General features: G+C 37.6%; 2 protein-coding genes across 2 annotated transcripts; one reads left to right on the top strand and one right to left on the bottom strand.

Moving 5' to 3' along the window:
• Nucleotides 1–1,904: 1,904 nt before the first annotated feature.
• LOC306847376 (TLR4 interactor with leucine rich repeats-like) lies at nt 1,905–4,402 on the top strand (the record flags this gene model as incomplete). Its single annotated transcript, XM_079381290.1, has 1 exon — nt 1,905–4,402. Exon 1 carries the CDS (start codon nt 2,126–2,128, stop codon nt 4,400–4,402), a length of 2,277 nt encoding a protein of 758 aa, XP_079237416.1. The 5' UTR covers nt 1,905–2,125.
• Nucleotides 4,403–6,204: 1,802 nt separating this feature from the next.
• Nucleotides 6,205–13,944, bottom strand: LOC306846766 (cyclic AMP-responsive element-binding protein 5-like). The gene is made up of 11 exons (XM_079380362.1): nt 13,831–13,944; nt 12,604–12,675; nt 12,266–12,359; nt 10,954–11,057; nt 10,412–10,605; nt 9,749–9,812; nt 9,552–9,632; nt 8,698–9,003; nt 8,400–8,621; nt 8,117–8,216; nt 6,205–7,517 (listed from the first exon to the last, which is right to left on the bottom strand). The coding sequence occupies exons 2-11, from the start codon at nt 12,655–12,657 to the stop codon at nt 7,381–7,383; spliced, it is 1,356 nt and encodes a 451-aa protein (XP_079236488.1). The 5' UTR covers nt 12,658–12,675; nt 13,831–13,944; the 3' UTR covers nt 6,205–7,380.

Consider the following 13,944-nt stretch of genomic DNA (forward strand, 5'->3'; position numbering starts at 1 on the left):
CCTTGATCGTGTAAGGATCCTTGGCCCAGACAGATCATGCCCATTCAAAGTGAGGGAGATTTTGAATGCAGCTTCCAAAAGACAAAAAATAGTCGAATAATATTTTTTATATTTAATACAATCCCACCGGTGTGATTAGATCGTTCTGTGCGGCACAGCATCAGCTGCTAAATTCAAATCTGCGTTAGCTAGCTGCCACTGGTTTGTACAGCACTGCATTATAACCAATCACACACGATTCTGTTGAGTTTATGAATGCAATGGCCAATCAGAGACGTTCAGATGAGTCATTGCTGATACGCTGTGTTTTGTTCACTTGCTCGCTGACTGAATTATCTGGCTAATTCTCTCATCATGTTCAATTACTTATTTGGGGTTGGTTCGGAAAATTTTGCTAACGCTATGGCACATCCGGTTAGAATGTAAGGACTCTGATGTTTCTTTAACATTTATTCTCCACTGCAATTATATGTGTGGTTTTCTAGCTGCACGCACAAACTGAAAATAAACTTGTGGAGAACACTCATTAGCTCCGCACTAAACTTTCTGATGCAACGCACTTCTTTTTCCTTCTAGCGGAACTACTTACAGATGACGCTAAACCTGTAGTGACTGTAGTGAGTCATAGTTCCAGCTGTCAATTCAAAAACCCACCAATGGCATTCACTGTCCATTTTTAGTTATCACAGTCCTTCACAACACATCAGAAACAACAAAGTGCAGATGTGTGTACAAATGTAAGTTAAGATATTAATTTCACAGTGTAAACTGCTTCAGTGATTTTAATAGGAGTTTTTGAGAGTGCCTGAACTCTGGCTAGATAGAATGTAAATGTTCTTTGCTCTCTGTAAAATGAAAGTGTTGTAGGCTAAGAGTAACTTACAATATTGTTATTAAATTCACATTAAAAGCAGTCAGTCATATTAAAAATATTTTATGGCATGACACCCATATCTGGTGCTTAAGTAAAAAGTTGTGTTTTTATGTGTAATAAATTGTACTATTAGTCTACTTTGCCCATCACCATTTATTGATCAAATAACATAATTTGAGAATCAAGATATTTCCTGATATAGTTAACACGTTTGGAAATATTTCAAATAAAAAGGAAAAAAATTAAAAATAAAACATAAGCTTATATCAGTTATACAGTGCTATCGTGGCTGCTGTGTGTATACAGCAAAGAGGGTGATCCCCCCCCCCCCTGATCCTTGCTGTCTATGGGAGGGTCAGAGTGCTCTCAGATTCCATCAAAAATCTCTTAATTTGTATTCCAAAGATGAACGAAGGTCTTGCGGGTTTGGAACAACATGAGGGTAAGTAATTAATGACAGAATTTTCATTTTTTGGGTGAACTATCCCTTTAATGACTCACTGATTCTGATTCACAAGTCATTAACTTTGGGCTGGTCCGAATGAAAATCATAGTGGCATTTCATAAAATTACTGAATTAAATATCAATATCGATTTATTTTAGCACTTTTATATAATATATATTTTAGGCCCAATAATTTAAATTGGATTTATACTGCTTCTAAAAGTTTGTAAAATAAAGTCTGGGTAAACAAATCATTGCCAGAATTGTTTTCCTGATTATGTAAATGTAATATCAATTGCATTTATATTTCTCCCCATATTCTTCTACAAAGCTTATTAAAAGAATCTTTAATGTAACCTAAGGAATCTTTCAAATGAATCTGAACCAGAATCTGTATATCAGATTCCTGTATGAGTGTGTAGCCCATGTCGTTTAGTAACTGTAATGTCCACATCTGGAGGCGAGTGGGGCGGGCTGATCCGTGCCTGAACTCGGAGATGACTATAGCGTGTGTGTGTGTGTGTGTGTGTGTGTGTGTGTAATCTGCAACAGATGACTTCTTGGGGGATGAAAGGGTCTGACGGAGGCAAATGTTTCCTCGGCTGGAGCTACATCAGCTCGCAACGGATGTGGATATATCAATACAGCTAATATTCACTATGCATTCGTCTTATAGGTAATCTAAATGCCTGTATACGGGCGGCAATGCATATGTAAACCTTCAATTCCTGGCGAGGAAGAACTTGGTGAACCTGGACTGAAACAAAGGAATGTATTGAGTGGCTTGTTATTTGCTCATCACTGGAATGGCATACTTGCTCTATAATTTTCTTTTGTTCGGCAGTGGAGCGCTTTTATTCTTCGCGCCTGGTTGGGCCATTTGCCCTGAACGATGCGAGTGCCAGAACGCGCAGCATATCCTCTGCGCAAATCGCGGTCTGCGCGCGGTGCCCAAAGCGCCGCAGGTGGAGCGCGCAGGGGAAGTGCTGGTTCTCGGTCTCGCGGGAAACTTCATTCACAACCTTAGCACGTTCGACTTCATGCGCTATGGGAACCTAATCAGGCTAAATCTCCAGTTTAACAAAATAAGGAATATACATCCTAAAGCATTCGAGAAACTCTCCTTGCTGGAGGAGCTATATCTGGGCAACAACTTAATCTCGACAATACAACCTGGGACTCTACAGTCGCTTAAAAAACTCACAATATTATATAGCAATAACAACGAAATCAAGGACTTTGTTTCCGAACCTTTTAGCCATTTAAATAGTTTAGCCAAACTGAGACTTGATGGAAATTTAATTGAGTTTTTAAAAGAATCCGCCTTCAAAGGACTGACAAATTTAATGTTTCTGCACTTAGAATCGAACCAGCTTCGCCATATTGACCGCAATGCGTTCGCGCGGCTCAGCAAACTGCAGTTTCTAAACCTATCAGATAATAAACAAACAGAACTGCGCGATATTTTCATGTTTTCCCGTCTCAAGTCACTAACAACTCTTCTAATCGCAGGCAACCACATAAAACACATTGGGAATCACGTCTTTCAGAACTTGAAAAAGCTAACAAAACTTTCGTTGAGCCACAACAAGATATCAAATCTGGATAGCGAAGCGCTCAAGGGGCTCGTGCGAGTTAAAGAGTTCAAGATTGACAGGAACGAGCTGACAGTGATCACTGTTGGTCTGCTAGACCCGCTGGAGCGCATCGAGCACCTGGACTTCAGTGACAATCACATATTTCGCGTGGACCCCGGTGCTTTCGGCCACCTTTCACATCTAAAAATCTTAAAACTGAAAAACAACCGTCTTATGAATCTCTCCGGTGGAATTTTTGCCACAAACGGCGTTTTGTTTCACGTTGAACTGAATGGGAATAACTGGACTTGCGACTGCCGGATGGAGAAGCTTAGAAGTTGGATGACGCATGCGCATTCTCAGGGAAAGCTGTTGACCGTGTTTGTGCGCTGCCTACACCCCCCAGTGCTGGCGGGAAAATACTTGGACTATGTCAGCAACTCCCAGTTGGGAAATATGAGTGGTTACTGCGAGTCAGAACCTCAGCCAATGTTGACCCGTGGAGCAGTAGTGGAGTCACCTGTTCTCAAGGAGGAAAGAGAGAAGCCAGAAGGTGAAAAACAGGGAGATGTAGGTGTCCAAGGGGATGAGGGGGAGCAAGGGCTTGTGACAACACTAGACAGAAAGAAGAAGAGGAAACTGGTCAGCTCAAGGCCAAGACCCACAGCTGGGAAAACAGGAAATGGCTCCTTATCTGATTTTCTAACAACAATGGCCACGTTCTTGACAGGCCACAACCACAGCACCTTTGCTTGGGCCCCACAGGAGCAGTTCAACCTGCCCTTACAAGACAGAGCCAAGCATCACGACTCAAGGATTGAAGTGATCACTGATGCATGTCAATTCAACCGTCACTCCATCCTGAACGTTAGTGTAGAAGATGTTACTTCCAGTACAGCCACAGTCCGCTGGAGCACAATTCCTGACATTGGACTAGTTCATGGGAAAGAACTTCTCTTTCGGGTTTTATTTGACCGTTTCGGCCATGCTTTCCGCTTCCCACGCTATGTTTACACAGATGGATCTGACCGGGCGGTGACCCTCCAAGAGCTCCGCCCAGACTCCACCTACATCACCTGTGTGGAGAGTGTTGTGGGTGGAGCTTTGTGCCAGGTTGCCCCCAGAGATCACTGTACTGGATTTGTCACACTTTTGCCCTCGGTGATAAGTGAAGTCAACCTACAGCTTGTCACAGTAGCAGCCCTGGCGGCCAATGCACTGCTCCTCCTTCTGGTGGGCGGAGTCTGGGTGGGGCGCATGTTGAAGAGGCGGATCAGAAGCAGGAAGTCGTCCACTCATGCACATGTACGTCACATGTACTCAACCAGACATCCATTTCGCTCCACTGTGGCCACTACCTGTGTCTCTTCTGAATTCAGCGGTTACCAAAGTGGCAGACAACTGGCTGAAGAAGGTGACCTGATCCAGTTCCCCGGCGACCGCTTCTTTGACAACAGCCATGCACGAAGAGATGAAGATGTCATAATGCTTAGATACTCAGACTGAATGGTAGTGTGTGTGTGTGTGTGTGTGTGTGTACCTGATATTTATCACGTTATGTGGACCAAATGTCCCCACAAGTACAGTAATACCAGTACATTTTTTTGGTCCCCTTGAGGAAACAAGCTTATAAATCACAGAATGGAGTGTATTGAAAATCTGAAATAGCAGAAAATTTTCTGTAAGGGGTAGGTTTAGGTGTAAGGTTGGTGTAGGGCGATCGAAAATATGGTTTGTGTGTGTGTGAAAATAATAGACAATTTTGGCAAAAAATCATTTTGGCCACAAATGAGTAACCACTGAAACTGCAAGTCATTTTATTTTCTTTTTCATCTTTTCATTTCTTTTGATTGATTGTCTAGGCCTCAGCTGCTGGTTGGCAGAATTGCTTGGTTTTGGAATGAATGTCTTTGTAGATAATATATTACTTATTTACTCTGTATAGATATACTGCAGTATTCCAGGCATGTATATCAATCTGTGAGGTACAGCACAGGAAAAGTCTTTTAATACATTTTATACGTTTCACTTTCATGATTGTTTTTTAAAATAAATATGTAGTCTTTATTACTAATTGTATGGTTTCCATGTTTTTTCTTTATAATTAATTCAATTCCGACATTTAAAATTCTACAATAGACCTTAGCAGGTTTAGATGCCATATTGAATTTAACACAGATGAAGACAAGGCTTTGAGGGGGAGAGATAAAGATAAAGGTCATTGACCATGTATGTAATTGAGTACATGTAATCTGGATTATGTAATCTGATTCCAAAAATTAAGTACTTATATATATTTAAATATAGTATGTAGTTGCATATTACATACATATTACATATAGTTATGTATATACTTATATAGTATGTTTTAAAATGTTCATAAACAGATTGCAGTTACATTTTTATGGGTTGCATGACTGCATTCACACAATGGAAGAAAATTATTTAGAATTTATGTATTCACACCAGTTCTTTTTTCCCTTAAAATTTTCTTTTCTAAATGAACCTACCATTTATATACGATACTAATAATTATGCAAGTTACTAAACACTGCTGATGCATAGCTGTGAAATTCTGTCTTCATATCCAGTGACATTCATTAATTGTTTAATATTGGAAGTCTGAAAAAAAAAAAAAAAATCTGAAGGACTCTGGCGATGTAATGTCATGTTTTCATGTTTATTAATGTTTGTCCATGTAATGTAGAGATTCCCAAGGTTTGACATTTTTATGATTTCATTGCTTTTCTTTTTTTTGCACAAAAAAACCCTGCTGTACACAATAATCACATTCAAGTCTAAGTGATAAATGAGTTCGATCAAAAGTAATCTAAAATTAACAAAACGTAATCAGAGTATATTACCTAATTTGTGTAATCCAGACAATGTTACAAAGTACAATTTTTGTCATGTAATTTGTAATCAGTAATGGATTACAATTTATAAGTAATCTACCCAGCACTGTTGATCAGTACAATCCACTGAACGCCCTGTACATCTATCCCTCTCACAGCCTAGTTTTCATTCCTGCAAAAAAAAAAAAAAAAATGGCGCTACCCTGAATAATGTCTATACCAAACTGCTAGATAAATCTCACCATAAGATGGCGCAATAAACCAAATTTTCACAAGATTTGAACTGCAACACTATAACCACATTTCAGCAGCCATTTATTTTATACTGTCACCTTGTAGTACATGCAATCAACCCTTAGAATAATCCATCAAAAATATAATACACTAAAGGCAGCAGTTGTACCACAGCTTTATAAAGTCATTAGCATGAACCGTGAAAAAAGAGATCAGGATACAGATATTAAGTGCTTTTAATTAAAAATGGCCACAAATGTGTACAAAAATAGATAAATATTAAAAAAAAAAAACTGTACATGCATAAAACAGTTTAAACCTGCAGAGTTTACAAACATTCTTTTTTCCCCCATATGTCCAGATTCATAATTCCATTTTACACAGAATGTATAATCATAAATTCTTTACCTAAGCAATTTTTACTAGAGATGGTACACATGCTTGCATGTCATTTCCAGGAAATGTCAGTATTGACATTTTGATTGTCACTGAGCCAGTTAGTGTGAAATGATTGCTATGCTGTATTGTTTTAGGAGAATACTGTAAGACATTCAGAGTGCCATGAGTGCGATTAGTATTGCATGATTCCTTTAATCCAAAAATTCCAAATCCAAAATTCACACGTGATACTCTTAAGTACTTTCGTAGGTAATGTGATACCTGATAATTCACCAAGATGCCTCTAACAATATTTACAGCGAAGACAAACATGTAACAATCAGCTTTAGCTGCATCATCATAAATTTATAAAACTAGAGAATCCTATTTACAATTACAAATTTACAACTGCCCTGATTCAATGCATTTCACACGGCCTTGCCATTAGTTTCAGGATTTCGTGCACACAGCTGTCACTGAAGCTATCAAAGCGTTTACACTGAAAGTGGCCCAAAACAAAACACACATATACACACAAATGTGCACACATACTCTAGGAGTAAAACTAGATTGTCCCTGAGAAAGATCAACTATAAAAAAGCACGCGGAAGAGTGTGAGAAGACAGCAAGAGAGGTACGAAGAGGGTGAGAGACAGGTTTGAGAATACGAAAAATAAGTTTCGTAAGGGTAAAAGACAGTTTGTTTTCCAGCACTGTAATGAATCACAGTGAAGTAAAATAAAACTTATTACCTGAGATGTCAAGGGCCAGAAATATAAACAGGCTTTTAATTGAATCATTCTATTCTTGAGAGTAATTAAACATTTCAGACATATTGTAATGCATACATTCCCTTTTAGTCATAAATCCAAGTTTAAAACTCTGGATTAAACATTTTGCTGTTCAGTTTTGCTTTTGCACTGATGGGTACCTGCTTGGTCATAGGTGCCCTGACCATGGCTCTAAAGAAGGGTCGTATTTTGTGTTCTCATCAGTTTCTGTCCATGTAGAAGCATGTTATAGTTGTGTGTTGTTAGTGAGGTGTGAGTGTAGGGGTAGGTGTGTGTGTGGTAAAGTCGAACTTGATGTTGAGATGCTGTTGTGTTGGATGGCATGTTGGTGGACAGGACTTCCTGTTGGACTACCTACTCCACCTAAACATAAATATGAAAGAAATCCATAAATTTTCAAAATATATAAAATAATACACACATTTTAAGTAATAAAACACACAATATAAATATAAATATTACTATTAAAAAATTTGGGGCTTGTAAGATTTGTTTTATGATTTTACCTTTACAACAAAGTTGCCTTTATTTGATCAAAATACAGTAAAAAACAGTAATATTGTTTCTATTTAATATAACTTAATGTATTTTACATTTTCTGAAATGCATCCGGACTTTATATTTTTAATATTCTTTCATTAAAATTCTAATTTGTAAACAAATAAAATAAATACGTTGATCGTAATTCATTTTTATTTATTTTTTAAATATATTTTTAAATATATAATATGGAGTTCCTAATTGTCATGGAAATAATTGTGACAGTGTTATTAATTAATTACAAGCATTACAGTGACCAAAAATTATGCATAATTTTTTAGCAATATATAATTTTCAATTACTATTATTGTGAGGTGAAATATGACTCAGACATGTTCTTCACAGGTTTTAATGAAATTCAACCCCAATACACTAGAATATGTAACAAAGCAGGAGAGAATGAGAAAATGATTCATACTTACTCTGTGTTTCTCTCTGTCTCATAGAGACAGGACAGTCTTTATGTGCAAGAAGAATTTGCTTCAGTTGAGTGACTTCTGTCCTGAGTGATGTCACCTCATTCTACGAGAAGACATAAAAAAAATAATAATAAAAAAATAAAATAAATAAATAAATATATATATATATATATATATATATATATATATAAACAAAGCAGCAAATGCATGAATCTACCACGAACTTTCAGTTGTGTTTAATACTGCAAGGTAGGTACATGCACAAACTGTGCATGTATAAATGTACCTGCAGCTGTAAGTTAGTGTGTGTAAGTTCCTCAGCCTTCCTCTCCAACGACGTCACCCAGACCTTTCTCTTCTGTCTGCACCGCGTGGCGGCAGCTCTGTTTCTCTCCAGAAACTTCTGTCTGCGCTCATCTGGGTCTTCCTCTGCTGTCCGTCGGCGTCTGGCCGTGGACGGATATGGAGGAGATTGCGAGCAGGGGGTATGTTTTGGTGTAGATGACATCTATAAAACACAAACATTATGTTAAATATTTCAAAAGATTAATTAGAAACTATAAAAATCAGAGTTTGACCTAGACCTGTGTTGGTATCGGCTGATGTGAAAGGGGAGGGGCGGTCTGGTGGGTGGAGCCATGATGCAAATGAGCAGGTGGAGAATGGTGAGCGTGGCTGTGATGTGATTGGTCTTGGCTTTGATGTTGATGTGCGAGTCTTTGCGGTGATTGGCTGTGGCAGTGCTGCTGGTATGCGTGATGATGAGATGCAGATTGTAAATGTGACAGTGGTTGCTGTTGTGACGACATCATCTCCATCATGTGGCAAAGATGGTTCTGACTGCCATTGGAAACCGCAGGTTGGCTGTGGGCTGGCATGACCTTTGACCTCTGAAGGATTAGAGATGGGGAGAGATGGGTCAGAATGGCTCCTGGGGTCACTGTCAACATCATTGTCATGTAACACTGTGGACATGTCATACTATTTCAAAAGGAAATGCCCAGAGTGAGATTTGCTTTGCCAACTTCTACAGGCAACCATGCGTTTTTAATTTCTACATCCAAGGTTTCCTGTGTGTGGTGATTGTTTGCGATGGTTAGATTACTTGGCACTTTGCAAGTTTTTCAAAACACAGAGAATCTACAAAGACGCCTTTGAAAAGTCAGATGATAACCAGGTCAAGCTGAAGCCTTTGAAATTCAATCCCCTCCGTTCTCTGAAGAGAATCAGCGCATGAATGTGTGTGTGTGTGTGTGTGTGTTAATGCCGCTTTTTTAACAGGCAACATTGCATGTGTCTGAATTAGAGAACTCAATCAAGATGTCTACATTAGTTACAAAGCACTGTGGCATAATAACCCCTGTCTGACTTGTAATGTTTCTATAGAGACATCATAATCCTGTAGCCATGGAGTCAAATCATTAGTATGGGGCTGTACCTGAAGGGAGGAGCATGAACCAGAGGGGGCGGGGCCTGGTATGCCAGTCATACTTGAGTTCATTGACAACTGTGCCTCCATCTGTCATTTTAATAAGATATGAAACTATCATAATGATGTAATAAGAAACAGAGGTATTATTTTGATTAATATTTTACTGTTCCAATTGGGTTTGAAATGCTTTCGGGTTTACTTACATTCATGGCTGATGTCCCAGGCAAAGCATTTGTCTGTCTGCTGTGCAGACAGCTGGGTGCAGATCTGTAATGTCAGAGGGATTCACATTAGCAGAGAACAGAAGATTAAAAGGTCCCACTTTATATTAAGTGGCATTAACTACTACGTACTTATATCACATAAATAAGTACAATGTATTTATTGTGTTCATATTGCATTGCAAAATACTTCTGCTGCTATTGAGGTGGGATATGGGTAAAGTTAGGGACAGGTTTGGTGGTATGGGTAGGTTTAAGGGTAGGTTAAGGTGTAAGGGATGTTTTTTTTTAAATATAAGTACAATGTAAAAGCATTTATGTACACAATAAGTGCAGTTTAGGAAGTTTACACAGAGCTGCTAAAAATGTGAAAAAAGTATTCTGACAGCTTTACATTGGTAAATTCTGTGTAGAGATTTAATGCTGCATAACAGACCAGATTATTTGGGGTCTCATAGTATTAGAGATAGGTATATGGTTAAATGCTGTGTTGCAACAAATCTTTTTGACTTTTTTTCTACAGTGAAAACATTCTGTATCCCCCAAAAAACTGTGTAAAAGGACTTTTTTAAATTTCAAATCCTGACCTTTAATGGGAAAATTAGAATATGGGGTATTTTGGTAATGATATATGGTAATGCTCACTGTTTATTTGAAGTGGAGTATGTGGCAGTGCAATGAGACTGAGGCTGTGAGCTGTGTGTGTGGAGCTGGTTCTGGTTGAGATGAGCCAGAGCGCACTGCTGCTGTTGCTGAGGTTGAAACTGATGATGTTGACTCTGCTGAGGCTGTGTCTCAGTGTGAGGATGGTTCTGATCTGACGCCTGCGCAGGAAAGCTCTAAAAGCAAGAAAATATTTAGAATTTAGAAAGCATAAATTTTATTTAGAATATTTTTTCAAATATATTTAGAAATCCTTCCTCTGTTTTCTATAGATCCCTCCCTGTTTGTGTATATGTATGTATGAAAACTGTTTGATATTTTATACTCTTAATCTGATCATCTGATAATTTGATCTGATAGCTTGATTTTTCTTACTACAATCAACACAAACACACACACACACACAAGCCAGCACAGAATCATATGCAAAATATTTACTACTGCTTCACAAAACAAAGATTTTATGCAAACTTTTATTCATTTTCACATTTGAGTAAGCTTTTGAAACATGTTTTTCCTCTCACTGGTTTGGTCGCCTCCTCTGCCTGTGACTGGTTAAGCTCCAGGTCAGTAAAGAGGCCCACTTCCTCACAGTCCCGTAAGAAACGGGTCGGAGTTGGAGTCTGATCTGCAGATGAATAAAGAGTACATGTTTATCACAAATGCAAACAGCATATCATCAGATTCCACACACAAAATGCCACTGGCAATATATAAAGTAAAAAAAACAATGGAAATTTGTATTAAGGCATGGCAGGTTTATTTATATAGCACATTTCATACACAATGGTAATTCAAAGTACTACTAAAATAATAATAACAGGTGTATAAGAAATAACAATGAAAAGTAAAAAATAAAATAAAAACTGGAAAAAAATGTATTGAAATCAAATATGAAGAAAATAGAAGAATAAATGAATAAGATGATACAGTCAGTAGGGCACAGCATATATTAATAATTGTAATATTGTATTAAATATTTTATATATTATATTATAAATATACTATATATTATTATAAATAATACATTGATTAATATTAGATCTATCTATGCATATTTGGAACATCTGCTTTTTTAATGTCTATTTAAAAACTAAAATGCTGGAAAAATGTTGGTTAAAGTTACTAAAATAGTTTAGTAGAAAGTAAAAAATTAAAATATTAAAGCTTAAGCAAATGTGTATCTATATCTATCTATATATCTATCTATAGAACATAGACTAAACACATGGAAACTGAGGAGGCATAGGAAATTTCTCAAGGTCAAGGAACAAAAACTTTAGATCAGTAGATCAATATCAAGTAACCTCCAGGCATTCTAAACAAATGTAGAGAAACTAACCCTCGTCTCAATGTCAGGAACGGAACTTGTCTGAAGTAATCTTCTGGCATGCTCAAAAATGTTAAAACCTGTGTCATAAACATGAGCTTGATTTTGCCCTTGTTGTTTTGGTAATTTAGTAGTAGTCTAAACGAAACTGCTTTTTCTAAGCTACTATGAAAGGGGTCATAAGGTAAAGTCCTCCTTTTGTTTTTTATGTAAATGTTTCTGTCGCTGCAATGATGGCTCGCAGACCCCAGAGGTCAAGGGTCAGGCTGATGTTTATATGTCAGACACTGGGTTTCCAGGGTAACAGACATTGTCTAAATCCTAAATTAAAGGAGATGGAGAGCATGACCTATCATGACACACATTTGCTTTTCACCGGCTCTTTTAGGCTGTAGACTTATGCTCTTTATTTACATCTATTAAAACACATAAGATATTAAAACAGTGTTGATGATAAAACATCACCCTTTGATATGAATGTTAATTATGTGTGAACACACCCTTACCTGAAAGCATACTGTCACACTTAATAGAAGGGAATTTAAGGGTCATCTCATGTTTGTGTCTGTGAATAATTAGGTGATCTTCTCTTTGGAAGCGCTACGAGAACAAGAAACATGGCAGGCCGTGACAATGCTGAAACAGCACAGCTCTTGGCATCTTTGAAATCACATATTTGTTCCAAAATGAATAATAATCTTTCAATAGTAATTACTTCTGAAGTGTTAATCAATTTAACAATCTAATTGATGGCTAAAACTTGTGACAGCATACATTAAACACATAGTTGTAGTTCTGAATGATATGACAACAACAATCCGCAAACTGGACATCTGTTACTTACCTGTGAGCATCCAGGAGCAGTGCATACATATGGCCTGTCCTGATCAACATTCATCACTGAGATCTAAAAAACCTAAACATACATACACACAGACATAAAAACACATGCACACAAGGGAGATGACATTATAAAGTGCTCATGACAAACAGACATATAAATGACACCTATAGGCAAATATAGTGTCAAATACGGATGAATTATTTTAATTTCCCAGTCTCTTAGTTCTATCTATCTATAGATAACAGCAACATTAACCTTTATGCAAATAAAGAGATAGAGACAGATAGATAGATAGATAGATAGATAGATAGATAGATAGATAGATAGATAGATAGATAGATAGATAGATAGATAATTAGTGAAATATACTTTTAAAAATAGATAATCTATTTGAATATCTCTCAATTCTCTATATGTTGCCCACATTTCCTGTTTGAGCTCTCTTCTGTGTTCTCTGTATATGATACGTATTACATCATAGTCGCGCCTTATAAAAAGAACCTGCTACTTGCCCAGTCACTTACAACGTGAGCATTCCTTTAGTCATGACATTTAGTTCAGTCGGGGCAGGAGTTTGAATTGGCAAGACGGGTCTACTGGTGCTAATGCACACCGTCTAAACGGCCTGCAGAATGACGTAATGGCGAAACCGGAGGACTCACGCGGTGTCACGAATTTTACAAACCCAAACACCAAGATCAGACATCCTACCCAGGGGCAATAACGTGTCATATTTTGGCAAAGGAAAAAAAAAAAAAAAACATCGTAAAGTTGTCTGATTCGTGACGGCACATGTCATAGCCTACAGGGTGTAAACCAAAGCAAATGCAAATACTTTCTCCCTCAAAACACGCGCAGGTGTGCGATATAACATTTAAACATATGTAAAATTAAAACCGCTACCTGTCAAACTGCTATTCCGCTAAAACGCGTTGTTGACTATCTTCACTATAAAACGTACAGACATCCATTTTACAGAAAGTCAAAACCATTTTTTTATTCTAATACTCATTTTATCTGTTTGTTTGGTGGAGTCACACCCCCTTAAACAGACATTCAGACAGTTTACGAACATTTCAATGGAAACCGGCACTTTGACAGATAAACAATAACAACGGCAACAAAAATCCCAACAACACAGTACAAGACACGCGTTCCGTTTGAGTTTTGAGCTAAGTGTGAAATCATATTCACAAGCGCGAGTGTAAAACAGTAATACTAACTTACCTAAACGCACGCAGACTGAGACTAGCACCGCTCCTCGCGCTGGGACGAAGCACGCTGAAGTGAAACGCGATTACAATATGATCTATTTACAGAAGCATTACATCACCTCGCGGT

Source organism: Barbus barbus, assembly GCF_936440315.1.
Source record: "Barbus barbus genome assembly, chromosome: 27".
NCBI lineage: Eukaryota > Metazoa > Chordata > Actinopteri > Cypriniformes > Cyprinidae > Barbus > Barbus barbus.